General features: G+C 37.0%; 1 protein-coding gene across 2 annotated transcripts; it reads left to right on the plus strand.

Annotated features, from left to right (window-relative positions):
* The first annotated feature begins 9,797 nt into the window (after nucleotides 1-9,797).
* On the plus strand, nucleotides 9,798-16,857 carry LOC18434888 (uncharacterized). 2 transcript variants are annotated; one of them, XM_011625347.3, is made up of 3 exons: nucleotides 9,798-9,869; nucleotides 10,172-10,568; nucleotides 16,093-16,857. In XM_011625347.3, exons 2-3 carry the CDS (start codon nucleotides 10,250-10,252, stop codon nucleotides 16,629-16,631), a joined length of 858 nt encoding a protein of 285 aa, XP_011623649.1. In that variant the 5' UTR covers nucleotides 9,798-9,869; nucleotides 10,172-10,249; the 3' UTR covers nucleotides 16,632-16,857. The 2 variants fall into 2 exon arrangements, with proteins under 2 accessions (XP_011623649.1, XP_011623650.1); XM_011625348.3 differs by having other exon boundaries at nucleotides 10,182-10,568.
* Nucleotides 16,858-19,312: the final 2,455 nt, after the last annotated feature.

The raw sequence follows: 19,312 nt of genomic DNA on the forward strand, positions 1-19,312 counted from the left end.
AGCAACTTAAAAGATACCCAACCCACCACTACAAAACACTAATCGGTATGCCATTCTTGATTTTCCTTCATTCTCTCTTAATTTCCCTAATATTTACGCCAAGCCATTCTTATTTTCCCTTCATTCTCTCTTAATTTCCCTAATATTTACACCAGGCTATTCTTATTTTCCCTTCATTCTCTCTTAATTTCCCTAATATTTATATATGTAAAATAACCATTTTATAAGAAAACTTTTCGCAAACTTTCTTTAGGTAATGAATTACATGTTTAGTAAAGGAACCAGAGATTCGTTACAGAACTAGAGATTCTAATCATTGTGCAATAGATTATGTTTGGTAAAAAAATTATTGGTAATTATAATATTTATATTTTTATCTCAAAAGTAGGAATATTATCTAAAAAAATTGTGTTAGTAATTTACTTATAATATAATAAGGTAAAGCTTTCTATGTTCCCCCTACAACATAGAAGTTCTATCCTCCCCCTTATTCAAACCTCCATTTTTTAATGGAGGGCCAAGATTGCCCCAATCACAATGTCACGTCTCTACACTATTTTATTTTTAATTTTTTTCTGTAAACTATTTTGACACCAAATTTTGGACGTCCATTCCTCTATTAAACTCTCACTAACCAAAAATATAAAAAAAAATGTTTTCAATAAAATAAAAGGACCAAAATACCTCTGAAATTTTTAAGGAGTATTTTGATCATTATTCTTTATCGAAAAATTATTGTTACTATTTTTTATAGGTGTGCCCCAATGAGAAGATGGCACGTACCAAATTTCATATTCAAAAAAATTATAGTAAAAAAAGTAAAAATAAAATACCTTGAGACGTCGGATATAAGATCAAACGGTGAGTGGCTCTCTTGATAAAAAATGGACGGCTGAGTGGTAGGGGAGGATAGAACTTCTATGCTGTAGGGGGAACATAAAAAGCTTTCTTATATAACAAATATAAATTATATATAATAATATAATAATATTATATATTATATTTAATATAATAAACCATCAATGCAAGGCGCACCTCAAGAATTCATTAGAAAAAGTTGTTTTGATGTCAAAAAACCCTCAAATCTTATCATCTCGACCTTAAAATACATGGACTTAAAAAAATGAACTTCAAGTTTTGGAATGGTGCATCATGTAATGCATTTACTATACCGCCAATTTTCAAGATTTTCAAGCGTTTGTAGATCTGCTTGATCTACACTATTTTTTAAGCTTTAAATTTTATAATTAGATATTAAAATAAATATTTAGGCCATCGCAAAGATTTTTTATACTAAAATAACACTATTTGAAGGTACACCTTACTTTGATTACTTCAAGACCTTTGAATAACTTTCAACTTCGAATGGAAGACCTTATTTCCATGTGACAACATGACAACTAGGGTTCCATTTCTACTAACGATGGGGACCCCTTCGTCATTGAACTATACTTTTTAGGGTACTATAGTCTCTCAGTTGCAGGAGAGAGAACATCTCACCAGTACGTGATGAGAGAGAAAGAGAGAGAAATTGTTCCATGCTAACATTTTATCGTAGAAGTAATGGAGTCCAGTATTCCAAAGGTAAGTATCAATAGTTTTGAAATGTCTAGTAGTCGGGCTCGTCGGATCGTGGTAGGTTCCTTTTGTCCTCCTCTTGAGGATTATTTTGGATTGAATGATTGGACTAAACAAGGATGGAATCTCCCATATGTACCCGAGGTTTTCTTTCAAGGTAGTGGGAGGGTGGCTTTTGTTTTACGTTCTGATCGTGATGTGGTGAGGGCATGGAAGGAGAGGTTTTATAGAGTTCGTGGATCTCTGATGACTCTGATGGTTTGGAGTCCTACAATGCATCCGCCCTTTGCGAAAAAGGAATTGTTCTGGGTTCTTTTTTGGGGTATTCCCCTTCACGTGTGGGATGTATCTGTGCTTAAAGGTATTGCTAATGCGTTTGGAGAATTTTGTGCTGCTAATCGTAACATTCTAGAGGGTCCTTATGCTCGTTCGCTAGAGTACAAATTCATCATTTTGCTGGGATTCCCTGGCCGAGACAAGTTAGATTGCAACTGGGCAAGGATTGGTTTTTGATTGATGTGGTTGTGGAAAGTTCAGATACGGAGGTGAACAATAGCTTTGAGTTGCCCATAGGTTCTGAAATGATTAAAAGTTCTGAAAAGCCAAAAGATAATGGGGTACCAATAGGTAATGTGAGGTCTATGGGAGCAGGGGAGGTATGGACGGAGGTGCGTCGAAGAAAGGTTCTGGCGAGGTTTCTTAAAAATCAGCTGAACATGGGTTTTCCGGCCATGGAGGCAGGGTTCATTCAGTTGGAAAATTTTAAATTTACTGTAAAATTCAATTATTATCATTGTCATGATACTAGAAAACGAATTTCGTTTACTAATTGTTTAAAAATTACAAAAAGATGGGTCTCAGTTAGGCGTTTGTAGGGTTCTACGGTGGATTATGAAAAGTCAACAGTGGCGTTCGCGGAGAATAACCATCATTTATGTGGGAACATAGTGCCTATTTCTATACACCTACCAAAGTTGGTGAAACCTTTTTTGGAATAAGGTCAGCGCAAGTTGACAACGTGGCTAGGGACTTAGGGCATGTGGTTTTGGGGAAACTTGCTCTTGGGAAAAGGGAACCTCAATGGTCAAAGAAGTTCTTCCCTGTTTTGGTATCGCATGAGTCTTTGGTTCTTGCAGCTTCAAAGCAGCTACAGTGCTATTGATCTGTGCGGTTGTGACAGCAGAAAGCTTGTGATTCCTTCCTTGCCGTAAAGGAGCAAAGAAATGAATCGCGGTGGACGAAAGACCTCGCTTTGACCCTATGGAAGTGAATGAGTTAGCTTTGATAATTATTTCTGATCTTGAAGATGAGCTCGAGGAAGGTTCTCAGAATCATCCTAACTTGATTTTGGGGGACGAATTGGAAGAAGGTTTGGACGATCCTAAGTCGGAGGTGGTGGATGTAGGAGCTGTGGACTCTGTGGCAGCGGTGGAGGACCCATTGTCGCGTTTGTGTCTGCGGAGCCAGCAACATCGATTTCCTTCCTCCCTCGTTCCTCGGTGATACCGTTGGTGGTTGATGATGCGGAAAGTCTAAAGATTATGGTCATATTGGATGACATAGGGGCTGAGTTCAATGAGAATGCCCCCATTGCGCGATGTGGCTGTTGAAGTGGAGAAGACGAAGCTGATTGATTTGTCTGAGGTTCACGATGGGTTCCGAGTTCAGAGGTTGTGTTGTCTCAGGGCTATTGCAATGGAAAATCCCTTACGAGCAAAGGAAAGAAGCAAGCCTCTGTCAAAAGAAAAGGGAAGTGGTCTGTTGTACCATCCAAGTTCTCTAATAGGCTAAGATAGAGGGGTCCCAATTTGGTAATTAGGGACCCAGAGCTGAACATGGACTTCCCATTTGCAGTTAATTCGAAGTCCAACTCTGGAGAGGATGATGATGATAGTAGCTTCGAGGATGAGACGGTGGGGCCTGATACTGAAGGTCTAGGTTCTTCTTCATACTTTCCTTAATGTTTATCTTTTCTTGGAATGTTAGAGGGTTAGGGGACGCTAGTAAGAAAAGTACTTTTTTTTATTAAGAAATTTAAACCAGATGTTTTAATTATGCAAGAAACCAAACTTCCCAGCCTAATCTTATTGAGGCTCGGGGCGTTTGGGGTTCTGGAGCAGTTGGTTTTGATAGGATTGATTCTAATGGGGTTTCTGGGGGTTAATGGGTTTTATGGAATCCTCAAATTTTGCATTGTTTTGAGGTATTAAAATGGACGGGATGGATAGCTACTCTGTTTAAAGGTCCTAAACCAAACTGTGTATGGTGTTTAGTGAATGTTTACGGCTCAAATGAGGTTGCTCTGAAATCTAGTTTTCTTGATAATTTGCTGGTTCTTTTGTCTGGTTTGAATATGCCATGTTGTGTGGGTGGGGATTTTAATTTAATCCGTTGGCCTGAGGAGTCTTCCTCAAGGGGTAGGATTAATGCTCCAATAACGTTGTTTAATTGTTTTATTCAAAGTCTTTGTCTTGTGGACTTGTCATTGTTAGGAGCATCGCTTACTTGAATGAATAATTGCCTAGGGAACCTTGTTATGACCAAGATTGACAGATTCTTGGTATCTAGTGAGTTTCTCAAGTTTTTTCCCTTGACTGTAGTCAAAGGGTGCCTAGGCTGTCCTCGGACCACACACCTCTTTTATTGTGCTCCAAGCCTGATCTTGGAGGACCTAAGCCTTTTAGATTAGAGTTAGGTTGGTTATTGAAGGAGGGTGTTGTGAATCTTATTAGAAGGACTTGGGAAAATGCAATACTTTCGGTTCCCTTGATTTTCAAATGCATAAAAAGTTGTTTTTTGTGAAACATAAGTTGATTGCGTGGAAGATAGATAATAAGTATCAGTTAAGGGCAAAGATTGACCAACTTTTTGATGATATTCAAGTGGTTGATCAAAGTATTCAGAATGGGGGTATTTTATCTAATTCTTTGGGTAGGGAGCGAGTGGAAAAAATTAACTCACTCAATGAGTTACGAATCTCAGAGAAAATTTATTGGAGGGAGAGGTCTCGGATTAAGTGGCTGAAGGAGGGTGATTTGAACACTAAGTTCTTTCATGCTAATAGCTAGTTCGCGTAGAAGACAGAATGATATCTCAGGGATTCATATTGAAGGGGTAGTTCAAGATGATTTGGATGCACGTAATTTAGCTATTGTTGAACACTTCCGAAAGGCCTTTTTGTCTGATATCTTTGCTACTTCTCGCTTGAATCGTATTCCTTTTAAAACCTTATCGGTGGAAGTTGTGGCTGATCTGGTATTGGAGGTGTCAATGGAAGAGCTGAAAGCCGTTGTTTTCTCTTTGTCGGGGGATAAGGCTCCAGGACCTGACGGTTGTTCGGTTTGCTTCTTTCAGAGGTTTTGGTCTATGCTCTCTAGTGAGCTTCTTGGCATGGTTCGTAGTTTTCTTGATAGGGGTGAGTTGTTTAGAGGGGTAAAGTCCACTTTCATTGCCCTAATCCCAAAAAAATCAAGGATTAAGGAATTGTCTGATATTAGACCTATCTCGTTGTTGACTAGTCTCTACAAAATTGTTGCAAAAGTGCTAGCTTTGCGGTTGAAACGAGTTTTGAGTGGTTTGATCTCTGGTCCTCAGACTGCTTTCATTAAAGATAGACTTATAACGGATAGTATCCTAATTGCACAAGAATATATTTAAGGAGCCTAGAGCTATTATCAAGTTAGATATGGATAAAGCTTACGATAGAGTGGAATGGAGTATTTTGCTAGAAATAATGAGGTGTATGGGGTTTGGGGATAAATGGTGTAAATGGATTTTTGGTTGTGTTTCGTCAGCCCACTTTTCAATTCTTATTGATGACTGTCCGAAAGGATTCTTCAAGTCTTCTAGATGTCTCTGTCAAGGTGATCCTCTATCACCGTTCCTTTTTACTATTTATGCGGAGTGCTTTAGTTTGATGATCACAAATGTGGTCAATAATGGTAGATTGACAGGTTTCTCTGTGGGACATAATGGCCCCGTGATCTCTCATGTGGATGATACTCTGATCTTTATGGAGGCAAAAAAGGATTATATTGAGTACTTAGGGAACTTCTTGAGATGTTGTGAAGTGGTATTAGGCTTGAAAGTTAATATCTCCAAAACCTCTTTGGTAGGGGTGAATTGCAATGGAGGTTGAGCTGAGGATTTGGCACAGGTTCTGGGCTGTAAGGTGGAGCAGTTTTCGATCACTTACTTGGGTCTTCCAATTTCTGACTCTAGACTGCCTATCTCTGTTTGGGATTGAGTCATACAACGTGCGCAAATTAAGTTGGACCTGTGGAAACCCAAGTACTTGTCACTTGGTGGACGTGCAATGCTAGTAAAGTCGTGTATGACCAATCTTCCTATCTATCAAATGTCTATGTTGAATATGCCACCCATAATTGTTAAAAGAATAGAGAAGATGATGTGTGCTTTTCTTTGGAGTTCTTTTGAAGATAGGAAGAAATTCAATTTGGTATTCGCAGGTTGGCATTAATGAATGAAGCTCTTTTGACTAAGTGGTGGTGGCATGCATTAATGTTCAAGATCAGCTATGGTGTAAGGTCCTCATTGCTAAATATGGTATTAACAAGTTTAGAGTGTGGATTGGTGGAGGCAGTTTGAGTGCATCAAGATCAATGTTTTGGAAAGATATTTTTCTGTTCAAGGCTGATATTCATAGAGATATAAGATGGTGTGTTGGGAATGGTGCTCGGATTCCCTTTTGGCTTCAAAAGTGGTTGGGTGATAGTCTGTTGAAAACCTCCTTCCCGAATCTTTTTGCCAAGGCATCCTCCCCTAATTCGTTAATTAGTGACATTGTTCAGGTTGGTGGTGAGCCAGTGGTATGGGATATTCACTTTCGGTACGGTCGGGTTACTGATCTTGTTGGTAATCAAGTGTCCAGCTTGTTATCAAAGCTTCATGAGGTGGTCTTATCTGATGATTTGCCCGATGAGCTCATTTGGGAGCATGATAAGGATAGTGTCTACTCTGTTAAAACTATGTACTCGGTGTTGTTCCATGACTGGCATAAATGGTCCTTACCTCAAATCTCCAAATTTAGAAGTGGTCGGTCCCTCACAAGGTTCAGTGTTTTATGTGGTTGGCAGGTTTGAATAAGGTACTCACGATTGACAATCTTATTAAGAGGGGAAAGACATTACCAAATGTATGTTTGTTTTGCAAAGAGGATGGGGAGTCCATCGCGCACTTGCTTATTCATTGTCGGTTTGCGACTAACGTGTGGTGTTGGTTTTTGGGAAGTATTTGGTTTTAGTGCTACTATTCCACAGAGTGTGTTAGTTATTATTACTCAGTTAGTCTTGGTTGGATTGCCTAAATTGGGGATGAAGTTATGACAGATTATTAGAATAGCTATATGTTGGGAGTTATGGAAGGAGCGGAATATACAGACTTTTGAAGGAAAATATCTTCCTTTCCTTTGGAGTGTCTGATCCAACTTATTGTGCATACTTCCTGGAGCTGGCTCTCCGTTCTTGATGAGGGCAGAGAAATAAGGGCGATTGAGGTGAGGCTCAATCTAGTTGAGCTGGTTTATATGAGAGGTTTAAGAATGAGATCGATTGGCAATTGGATATCCCCTGTTCGGGGTAAGTTGAAGGTGAAATTTGATGGGAGCTCTCAAGGTAACCTTGGTCCTTCAAGAGTGGGGGTTGTGGTCCGTGATTGGAATAGAATAGTTGTCTTGGCCTATGCTGGACCAATGGGCACAACCACTTTTGATCTGGCTGAGTTCCGAGCTTTGCTTATTGGTTTAAATTTTATCAGGTCTAAGAATCTCAATCCAAATATAGTGGGGGAAGGTGATTCCTTTAATATGATCAAATGGTGCAACAAGGATCAACGTGTGCCACGGATTTTACACTTGGTTTGGGTTTAGGTGCAAAAGCTTGCGAAGGTCTTATCCTTAACTTTTCAGCATGCCTTCCGGGAATCCAATGAGGTTGTTGATAGTTTGTCAAAAAGAGGTGTTTCGATGGCTGAGGTTTCTATTCTTAAAGATGTGGGGACTGTCTGATGTAATCTGTATGCTTCCTTATTAATAAAAATGATAACCTTTGTAAAAAAAAAAAGTCTCTCAGTTGCATCATTCTTAGAACTATCCTTGAGGAAGGAGGGCTAACATTATAAGACTTTTTATTATTATCCTTTTCAACATCCATACTTCTAAAGCTAAATTGTGATCACCATACTCCCTAAAAGAGAGAACCATATACGTGACTTGAGTGGAGCATGCAAATCCATACGTAAGAGGGAAAGGAAACTCAAAATTGTTTGATGCGGCAGGGACCACATTTTTACATTTATTGTCCTTCCTTGAGTTATAAAGCATCCATCTTAAAAAAAATTGATGCCAATAGGTGGTCCATCTAAAAACAATTGAAATTAATGGTCCAAATGTTTTCTTAATAAAATTATTATTTTTAATTTTTAAAAATTATTTATTTTTTATATTCATGATCTCTATGCTAAAGATTACATGCTCTTAAAAATTAGGCCCCAACACCATCGCAAAAATATATTTTGAAGAGATGACTCATTTCTACATGGACACATAGAAACCGTATCCTTCACTAAAAAAAAAAAAAGTCCCACTTTCAAAATTTCTTACTGGGACATCGGGTCTCAAGCATGAATTTTAAATCCAATTAGGTAAACGTTAAAAATTTTTGGGTAATTGTGATGCATGTAAGGATGTCTATTTCATCACTACAAAACAAAGAGAAAATATCACGAAAAGCTCAAACCACCACAAAAAATCCACTAAGGCGTTCAAAGCAATCAATGGTTTACCTTAACTAAATCATTCAAAAATCTTCTCAATTATTTTTGAGAAATGATCAATTGGCATTTGTTTAGAATCAAAACACACCCTAGTCAAATAATATAACTGAGGGTATATTATGAGACCATTTACTTTTGGTACAACAAAGTCACAATTATGTTTAGCTATTGGATGTAAAATTTAATATATTGAAATATACCACAAAATGTAAAATATTCAATTTTTTTTTTAAACTTTATGCCCAACTAATGGCACATTCTCAACCACCTGATTTCACATCTATCTGTTGGGTATTTAATAAAAGAAAAAGTCGAGGCTCTAAACAATCAAATTAGAGCCCATCTCAAAATTTTCACTTAAAGAGGTTGTTTTGATGCTCAATTATCCTCAAATTGATCATCTCGACATCAAGGACATGAGAAAAAAAAAATGGAATTCAAGTTTTGAAAATAGTACGTCTTGTAACACATTTTTAGACCGTCAATTTTTTAGGTGCATCCTAATTCGATTGTTTAGAGCCTCATACTTGTATAAAGTTTTTCCATAATATTATCAAACATAAATAAAGTAATTTATTATAAATTTTTTAACTATAATTGCAAATAATTAACAATAAATCAACAATTTAATATATATAATTATTCTAAACAAAGAATTTAATAACTACTCATTATAATCCTTAATGTTATATTAGTATATGAGTTATATGAATAACTTAAAAATAAACTGTGAAAAATAGTTAATAATAACACGTAAAGCTAATAGAATTTTTTTTCATTCCATTAACTCTTTCCATAGCGAGACGTTATATGGATGTTTGGACCTTTGTGGGTGAAACCATTGTTCACAAAGTTGCACGATCTAACTGTTAACTATCCAGTTAGATTGGAACTGGCTATTGATCGGTTTCAGTTTTGGGCGATTAGGGTGATCAACTGGTATTTAAAAAAAAAAGAAAAAAAATTATATACATGATCAAGAATAGAAATTGATTTGTAATGTATTTTTAAACATTATTTACATTACAGTAAAGATTAAAAATTTTTTTTGTCATTAATACTCACTTTTATATTTTATCATATTTTTTTAAAAAATTTAAAATAGCATATTTTCTCATTTTAAATTTTTTTTTTTTAAAAAATAGCCATTGAAAATATAAAATAGATTAAAATCTATGTGTTTTTAATTCTCAATTATATTGGAATGTGTTTTTTTTAATCATTCTTTATATATTTTTATATTTTAATATACTTTTTGTATATTTCTTTTATTTTTTTCGACACTTTATGACCGGTCTGTATAGGTAGAGCTATTGACTCGGCCAGGGCCGGTTTACAGGTAAGGCGCGTTATACCGCTTCCGAGCCACATCAGGTTATGACGCCCTCTATTTTGTGGGACCTTTTCTCTCGCGCGCTTTTTCTGCTCCTCGAAAGAGTAAAACCTCACAGAAGTTGCATTCCATTGCCCAGCTCTCTGCATCTTCTCTCCCATCCCAGGTACGTACGCCCCATTCTTTCTCACTCATCAATCTCCCTTTTCTTATACAATCAGTTTTCTCTCTCTATCTGCATTCTCTACTGTGTAATTTCACATTGCGCAGAAAGTAATGGATCCCTTCGATCCCGTGTAATGAAATACTTCTATTAAAAATAAGCACTTTGTTGATAAATTGTTTGATTTAACTGCCTTACCGATTCTCTCCGAGTTTAATGGCCTCAGTGATTTTCAGTAAATTTAAGCATTTTAATGATATTTCCAAATGTATATTGGTAAATTTCTCATCATGTATTATCCATAGATAACTACAGAGCCTTAAATTATCAACTCTCGAATGCGGAAGTTCGAAGAAAGAGAATAAGAAGAAAGCAATACTATAATGGTGGACAAGTTTCGATGGGGAGAGCTTGACGAGGAGGATACAGAAGACCTCGATGTCTTTCTTCCTCCTCCTCAAGTTGAAGGCCCTGATGAAAATGGCATAAAAAAGGTGACTGAGTTCAAAATCAATGAAGATGGAAAAAAGGTTCAGAATGTAACCACTATCAGAGCTAGAAGGCTTGTTGTTCGTATATCAAAGAGGGCGATAGAGAGAAGGCAGTGGAAGAAATTTGGGGACGCTGATCATGAGGACGCAAATAGCAGGCTCACCATGGTTTCTACTGAGGAGATATTTTTGGAGAGGCCAAGAGCTCCAGGTACGACTGCCAAAGTTGTTCATATGATTTCTTGGGTTTGGTTTCTAGGCTTTATTTCCTTCATCTATGATTTTAGTACAAGTTTTAGGGTTTGCTTTTTGAACCTATGGTTCTGTTACGATTTCTACATCTTGGGTTTTCTACATCTTGGGTTTTGTCATTAAGTCTATGCTAGTTTATTTACCTGATTTCTTCATGTAGGGTTCTGTTTCTGTACAGGTTTTGGTTTCCTGGTTTATACATCCAGTGTTTTCTTAGTTTATGTATTTTCTGTGCTCTCTTGTGTTACATTTGATTCAATTAGTTGAGTATTCAGAGCCTTGATATTCGGGAATTGGGAGGTGTTTTCATTCTAAGAATAGATATGTATTCTACAAAAATGTGTACTTCCTTCAGAAAGTTGCAGACTAGGAGAAATTATGTATTACAGAAAAAAATGCATATTTGGAGAAGGCATGCCCGTTGTCAAGTTTTTATGGGGTTTTTCTTCGTCTGGTATTTATTTTAACTGTTTATGTGTAATTTGTGACAAATTGGTGTATATGTTCATGTGATTTTGGCAAATAAATGTATGATTTTGATACATAAGAGTGTGTGGGCTGATAGCTTCTAACTACTCTAAAAGCGAAGCGCAAGAATCTTTGGTTTTTAATGGTGGAGTAGATTGGGTTAGTAGTTTGTTGGTTAATTGAAAGGTATGCCTTCCTTTCTTTTTTTATTTTTTATTTTTTCCTTTTTTTTAAATTAGTAATTGTCACTTGACAGAGTGGAATGGCAGAAGAGGGTTTGTGTAACTGAATCCAAATAGTTGGGATAAGGCTTGAATGTTGTTGATGATGACGAATGCTTACTTTTAACTGAAAGTTGGGCATTGTGAGGGTTTAATAGGGCGCAAATCAATGAGTTACATATAGAAGAGGAGGGTGCACATTAATGAGATATAAACACAAATTGATGGGCTCTTATTGGTAGTCCAAGGGATTTCTAGTCTTAGGGATGGTTAAGATTATATCGATCAAGAAAGAAGTTATGTTTATTGATTTATTCCTCCGATGCATGGGTTGATATGTCTTGTGGTGAGTTGTCAAAAACTTACAATTAAGCGTGAAAGAGAAGTTTTTGCAAGAGAAAAGCATAGGTTAAGTTCTGATGGTTCAGTAGATGTTAGGTGGCAATGAAGAGATTCCCAAACAATCTGACCTCTAAATAAAAGGGCTTAGGGACCTTTGGAGCCAGAATGGATACTCAGATGAGTTGATATGGGCCATGAACAGGTCGACGGGGAGGAAATGACGATGTTGTCAAGCTTTATTTTAATCCATGTTGTGGGGTTCACATCCCTTAGGTTTTGGCTTGGTGGTAAACATATCAGTTTTGGTGAGGGAGGTCAAGGTTCAAAAGTCTGAAGTTTGTTCCAAAAAGCCAAAGAAAGCTAACCTAGCCTTTTAGGAATGGCATCTAAGCCTAGGTGGTTAAGGTGGCAGTTCCATGGCATGACATCTTGAGTTTTATTCCTACAACTGAATTACCATAAAAAAAAAAAAGATGTTGGGTTCACCTTAGTTACCTGTTTTGTTTGGTTAGAGAGGAGTGATTTGGTGCCTTGAGGTAAGGTCTCTGAACACTGGAAAGATGATAAAACAGGAGATTTGTCCAAGTCTCTTATTTATCAAAAAAGGGAAATACTGAACTTAATAATTTAGACATTCAATTATAGAATCATTTAAAAATTATGCTCATCAACACTAGCAAATTGTTGTTTATCTAATCCATCCATCTATTACTTAACATTGTTAAAGAAAATGTTATATCTCTTCACACATATTTCAATCTTTAGGTAGTGTTGTCTTCTAATATCAGTTCAGACTCTAAGAACTCTGGTCCAAGAAGTGCTAATAGCTCAAACTTAATAACTGTTAGTGGTATGTTAATAATGAACTTCTTACTGACATTAATGAGCTATTGTGATTATGATAGGCTTTGGAACTATCCCTACAAATCAAAGACAAAAAAAAAATGTATTGGAGCTATCCCTCTCTAATTTGATGACAGTGATAAAGAAAGATTAAGCTTAGTTCTGAAATCTGTTGTAATAATTATTACCCAAGACCATCACTAAATGTCCTGAATAAGGGTAATCATCTCAAGTATTATCTTAAAACATTTTATGTAGTTTAGCCTAAAGTTAAAAAAGGTAAGGGGTTGGGGCCTATGCTATAGACCCTTAGTCGTAACTTTATTAGGTATTAAGAGGTGAAAATAGTGTTTTGTGAGTGGTTAAAGATTGAAGTAGAGGACAATGCGGCTATTCATCTTTGAGGTTTATCATTTCCTGGCAAAGTGGGAGACTAGGATTTAGCATTGTATAGTAGGAGATGGAGCGAAAATTTCCATTGGCAGTGTAGGACAGATGCATGAGATGCATAATTTAAGGACTTATGTGATTACCTGAGGCCATAAATGATATGTTGGAGAGAAAAGGTCAAGATCCTTTGGCTAAGTGGAAGAGCTATAAACGTGTGCACTTCCTCAGAATGGCAAGCATTGGCGATGTAATTTTGTCTATTCATTGATATGAGATACAATATTTTTGTAATATTTTTATCACATAGAAGCAGTGTGTGTTTCTTTCTTTGAAAATTTTATACAATTGAAGACTTACTCTAAGTGGAGATGTGCACCTGGAATTTTATATGATCGTCGCACACAGAATTAAAGCTGGATGGGCGAAGTAGAGATGTGCAACTGGAATATTATGTAATCCCTCATAGTAATGAAGCTGAATGGCAAGTTCTATAGGACAGCTGTGAGACCAACTTTGCTCTACGGAGCGGAATGTTGGGCAAGCAAAAAACAATATACCCATAGAATGAGTGTAGTAGAGATGAGGATGTTGAGATGAATGAGTGGCAAGATAAAAAGAGATAGAATTTGAAATGAATTCATTCGGGAGAATTTAGGTGTAGCATCAATAAGTGATAAGATGAGAGAGAGTAGACTTAGGTGGGCTGGCCATGTATGACGCTGAGGTGCGAGTTACTTCAAATGCAAAGACTGAAAAGGGCAAGGGGTAGGCCCAAAAGGACATGGTTGGAAGGAGTCCGAAAAGATATGGGGACTTATGGCCTCATTGAAAGTATGTCCTTTAATAGAGCAGAATGGCGGACCAAGATTCTTGTAGACTACCCCAATTAATTGGGAAATGGATATATTGATGATGAATGATAGAGGACGTACTCTAAGATTGGAGGCATTAGAGATTGATACATTGCCCAAAGGACAAGTAATAGATGGCTCAAATATGGTTCTAAAAAGGAGGTGTAGAAGACAGCATGTAAGCTGGGTGCTATAACCAACCAAAAGGAAAAAAATCCAAGGCCGGGATACCGAATCTGGTCCATATGGTGTTTTTCCTTGCACTATACCTGTACTGATGGCCAGTGTATACCTATATATTTTTAGTGGCAATTTCCTTCATAAAACAATGATCAATTGCAGGTCAGCTCTTCATTTTGTTAAGGGTAGAATAATATCAACAAGTACGGAGTCCAGTTTGAAACAACAAAGCTCGGTGCTCGAGTCAGGTCAGCTCAGTGCGTGATGGATCTCGAAATAAAATCTCAGGACTCACCTGAAGTCGTGAGTGATTGCTTTGTTAAAAATACAGAGTCCTACTTGGAACTCGCCCAAGTCAGTCCGAGAGACTCAGGCTTAGGAGCCTGGCATGTCCCAGCCCGAGCCCATGTTTTTAACACTGATACAGATCAATCAGTTATTTGGTGGCTTATAATAAGCTATTAGCAGAGGTCTGAAACTGATCTGTTACTTCCTTTGCTGACCTTCCCAACAGTTCTCAAAGTTGGGTAACCCGTGCATGCTAATGTCACTGAATTACTATTACCAGTGTCAAAATGTAGATCCCCAAACTATTTCTGGTATGACTGTTTCTCATTTTTGATGGAATATCTCTATTGTTTCTGCATCGTTCTCTAGTACATTGTTGAATGGAATGCTTGTAGTTTTGCATTCCCCAATAAGATTGTCGAAAGACATAAAAGAGTACATGGTATACATAATGAAATATTTCATCACAAAGTCACAAATTTTACTTTAAAATGGTGTTCATAGCTGAGTTGACTTCGACTTGGCCGAAATACTCAGCCTCGGCTAGTGACTGAGGCGAGTCCACATGTACCCACTTGGATACATGGCAAAGCGTAGAGTACTTGCATCAGTATGGTCTACAAAATCACTAGATCTACCTACTAGAAGCATTAGATACAACAAAAGATCATTTTATATTTCTCTCATTTTGAAGATCAAAAAATTGGGGATTTTTTACCTGATTTTGAAAAGTTTAATTTCTTTGATTCTGGATGCCGACCTTGATGAAAATCAAAGACTAGGTTCACCTTTGTGTTCCTGATCCACCTATAGTCTAGTTCCCCCCACCAAAAAAAAAAGAAAAAAAATTGTAGGTCCTACTTTGGGAATTGTATTTAGGGCAAGTTTTCTATGGTTCCCCTACAACATAAAACGATATACTTCCCCTTACCCAACCTTCCATTCTGAATAGAGGGCAAAGATTGCCCCTATCACAATGTCACGTCTCCACACTATTTATTTTTAATTTCTTTCTATAAACTATTTAGACTCCAAATTTTGGACGTCCATTCCTCTATTAAACTCGCACTAGCAAAAAATATATAAAAAATATTTTCAATAAAATAAAATGACCAATATATCCCTGAAATTTTCAAGGGGTATTTTGGTCATTATTTTTTATCGAAAACTTATTGTTAATATTTTTTATAGGTGCACCCCAATGAGAAGATGGCACGTACTAAATTTCATATTCAGACAATTTGTATTAAAAAAACTAAAAATAAAATACTTTGAGACGTCGGATCTAAGATCAAACGGTGAGCAACTCTCTTGATCAAAATTGGATGGCTGTATGGTAGGGGGAGGATAGAACTTCTATGCTGCTGTAGGGGAAGTATAGAAACCCTTACCTTGTATTTATTCTTTTTTCTCCTTTTTGATTTTTTTCATATTTTTTATTTTCTACACCAGTAACTAAGAAATATTCTTTGCATTTCATGTTTTATATACATTTTCTTTTCTTTTCTTTTTTTTAGTTTTTATGATTTTTCCTGTTATGCCCGTGTTTGTTTGTTTTTTGGGCTCGGTGTTTGTTTTTTTTTATGATTTTAGTTTTTGGGCTCGGTGCAGAATTCAAGGGAGTCTGCTTAGACTTGCCAGAGTTATTCAACTCAGGCAAGGGCCAAGTCCCAAGCCCAATAAAAGTTTTGAAACCTTGCTTTAATATTACCTCAAATATTTTAGAGAACCATGTCTCTCTAGTTGACATTGGGTGTCTCTCAGTGCACCCTCTTAATGTACCATACATTGGATGCAAAGAGACAATGCCAATGTCAACCAAGAGCGAGAGATTAGTACTTTAAACCTTACATATCCATAAATTTACATTGTCTCATGTTTTTGCCCGCTCTCACTACAGGTAGTAAAGCCGAAGAACCAAAGACTGCAGGTGACCCCCTAGCCGCCCTAAGCAAGGGCGGTACCCTCATGGTGTGTCGTACTTGTGGCAAGAAGGGCGACCACTGGACCTCAAAGTGCCCTTACAAAGACCTTGCCCCACCCACCGAATCCTTCATTGACAGGTCCTCAGCCACTGAAGGGACTGCTGCTTCTGCCCAAGGTGGGCCCGCCAAGGGCACTTATGTCCCACCAAGTATGAGAGGTGGAGCCGAGAGGAGTGGAACTGAAATGAGGAGGAGAAACGAAGAGAATTCAGTAAGGGTCACTAACCTGTCGGAGGACACGAGAGAGGCCGACTTGCGCGAGCTTTTCCAAACCTTTGGCTCGCTGAGTAGGGTCTATGTGGCTGTAGACCAAAAGACAGGCATGAGCCGGGGATTCGGGTTCGTGACCTTTGTCAATAAGGAGGATGCACAGAGGGCAATCAACAAGCTCGATGGGTACGGGTACGATAACCTCATTCTTCGGGTCGAGTGGTCGACCCCAAAGGCAAATTAGAGGTGATTGTCGTTTCGAGGTTTTTTCTTCTAGTATATTTGTTTTAACCTTGTACTTATCCCAAAGAGCTGAATTAAAATTTTGTTGATTGCCCTTTCAAGATTTTTTTGGGTATATTTGTTTTAACCTTGTAGTGATCCCGAAGAGCTGAATTTTTGTCAGTGAATATTGCTGTTTTATTTCTTTTGAGTGTATGGACATGGAAGAATATTGCTTGTTCTTTCAATTTACATGGCTTGCACTGGTGGGTCGGTGGACAGTAAGATTAAGGAACTTATGGTAGTGATACCCAAAATTGGTTTTGTTTTTTGAGCACTTTCAATAATAGGGTTTACTTGGGTCATCACACTCCAACCCAGACTGAAAGTGATGGAAGGGGATAACATACAACGAATTTAATGACTTGTTTCATGGGACCAGCATTCATTTGTTCCGATGATTATATGGATCGTACTCCCTAATTCTGGAGACTTAACATCTAAGTGGTATCTATTTTTGCTTTTATTCCCAAATTGGCCTGGAGTCTTGAAAATCGGACTGATTTCCAGTTTTTCTTCTGGCTTTGGTTTGGATACTCAAAGAGGTCAAGAGTTTTCATGACTCGTTTTTTTTTCTCCTAATGTTCTGGCTCCTTGATTTGGATTGGTCCCTCAACTAATCTATCATTGGTTGCAATCGAGACGGTTCAGAACTTCATGTTTCCAATCAGTCCTTCATTAGAAAATAGAAACCAAATTGAAGAAGGATTCCGAGCTTCCAGTTATCGACTACTCTTTTCACTGGCTCCTAAGAAAAAGGTGTATTCCTCTCCATGGAGAGGACATCATATACCTAGTCTCTCAACAAAAAAAATGCAATTTTGAATTAAAAAATCAGATTTTTATTCAATTTTTTTCATTAGGTGATTCTAGGGGAGGCAATGGACCCGGACTTGACGCAGGACCCACTGGGTATACCCGACACTGGTCTGGGTATGTGTCTAACATTTGGACCTGACGGGTTGGATCCAGGTCCAAAACCTGGACCCGAACACTATTCGGGTCTAAGTCCAGGTCCAAAACCTGGACTCGAACACTATTCGGGTCCAACCGTAAACTGTTTGAGATAGAATACTTCAACCCCTATTCGTTTGGGCATATTAATGTTCTTATACCATAAGAACTTGTAGTCATTTTTAGCTATTATTATTAACTCGTAGTCATCTTTAGCTATTATTATTAAACGACAAATCTGTCAGTTTGAAATCTAATGGTGGATGATTGTGACCTTGTTGCCAATAATATAGGTATATGATGGTAAAAAAATGGTAAAAAAAGAAGAAGCTCATAGTGAGGGTGGCAAGGGACCCGATCAGACCTGGGACTCAACGGGTACGGGTATGGGTCCAACTTTTGGACCCGAATACTATTTGGGTCTGGGTCGTGGTCCAGTCGGACCCAAGCCCTTGCCACCCCTAGGTGATTCTAAGGTACTCCAGAAAATTTTAGATCAAAAAATTATGTTTTACTCGAGGAAGCAAGTGCACAATGTGCTCCTGTCATGAAGAAAAACATGGGTAAAAAAGTGCGGTGTGGATTTATATATTTGAGGTCTACATTAGAACCACCTGATAATTTATAATAAATAAAAATTAGAAAAATTTCAATTTAAAATTGGATGAGGTTTCTATAAGGCCTAGGCTTTATGAAAACAAAATAGGGTCTCACATCAAATCTTCATCCGCAAAGCAACAAAACAAAGTCTCACCTCAAATCCGCAAAGCACTTGGCACAAAAAAATTCTCCACGATGGTTCTAAAATCAATTTTCAACACCAACAATGAAATTTAGAACTAAAAAATGGTACAGATCTTGTGGATCTATGAACACTTATTTTTAGGGAGTTGTTACAATATACATTTTTTTTAGAGCTTGAAATCCTATATTTTGTTTACAACCATAATTTTCAAGCCAAGATGATCAATATCAAGGATTTTTAATGCTTGAATTGCATTCGATAAGTTATGATTCACTTCCTCCAAGTATACAAAGAGACTATTTATTTATAGTATAAGAAAGTCACAATCAGTTTTGTCTGTCGCATTCTAAATTGGGTGGTTAAGTGTGTCACTTATTAGATTTAATGTTAAATTTTTTTTCTCAAACTTTATGATACACACCAAGCCATCCAATTATATGTCACCATATAATTGCTAGGAATGATAGTGGCCTCCTTATAACAATGATAAATGGTCTTATAGTTACAATCCCTAAAAAACAAGTGATGAGTGTTTTTTAGAAAAAATAAATAATGAAAAAAATACATGAGCATACATATGAAATATTTTAAATAAATTATACAATATATTAGCGTAAACTTCCTTATTTTCCATGTATACTCCCTCCAAAACCTGACACTTAATGGACATAGACAGACATGTCGACTTTCTATAGAGCTCTCTTAGCTTGTGTTCTTTTTTTTGGACATGTTTCATTCTTTGAAGTTGGTATTTTTTTTGTTTAAAAATTCCAATTCAACAATAATTTATATTTTATTTTAAAAATATTTTTAAATGATAAAAATAGTTTAGAATAAAATGATTTTTTAAAATATTTTATATTGAAGGTGAGAGTGGTGTCATCATATATTTTGGTTGAATTCATTAGGACCCCATTCAAAATCCCTGCAATAAAGGCGTTGTA

Source organism: Amborella trichopoda, chromosome 1 (genome assembly GCF_054954075.1).
Source record: "Amborella trichopoda isolate Santa Cruz 75 chromosome 1, AtrichopodaSantaCruz75HAP2 v2.0, whole genome shotgun sequence".
Classification (NCBI taxonomy): Eukaryota; Viridiplantae; Streptophyta; class Magnoliopsida; order Amborellales; family Amborellaceae; genus Amborella; species Amborella trichopoda.

Excerpts from the sequence above, each read along its gene's own strand:
- LOC18434888 (XM_011625347.3), top strand. The coding sequence starts at position 10,250 with ATGGTGGACAAGTTTCGATGGGGAGAGCTTGACGAGGAGGATACAGAA. Across the intron at positions 10,569-16,092 it reads GGAGAGGCCAAGAGCTCCAG|GTAGTAAAGCCGAAGAACCA; the intron begins GTACGACTGCCA and ends CTCTCACTACAG.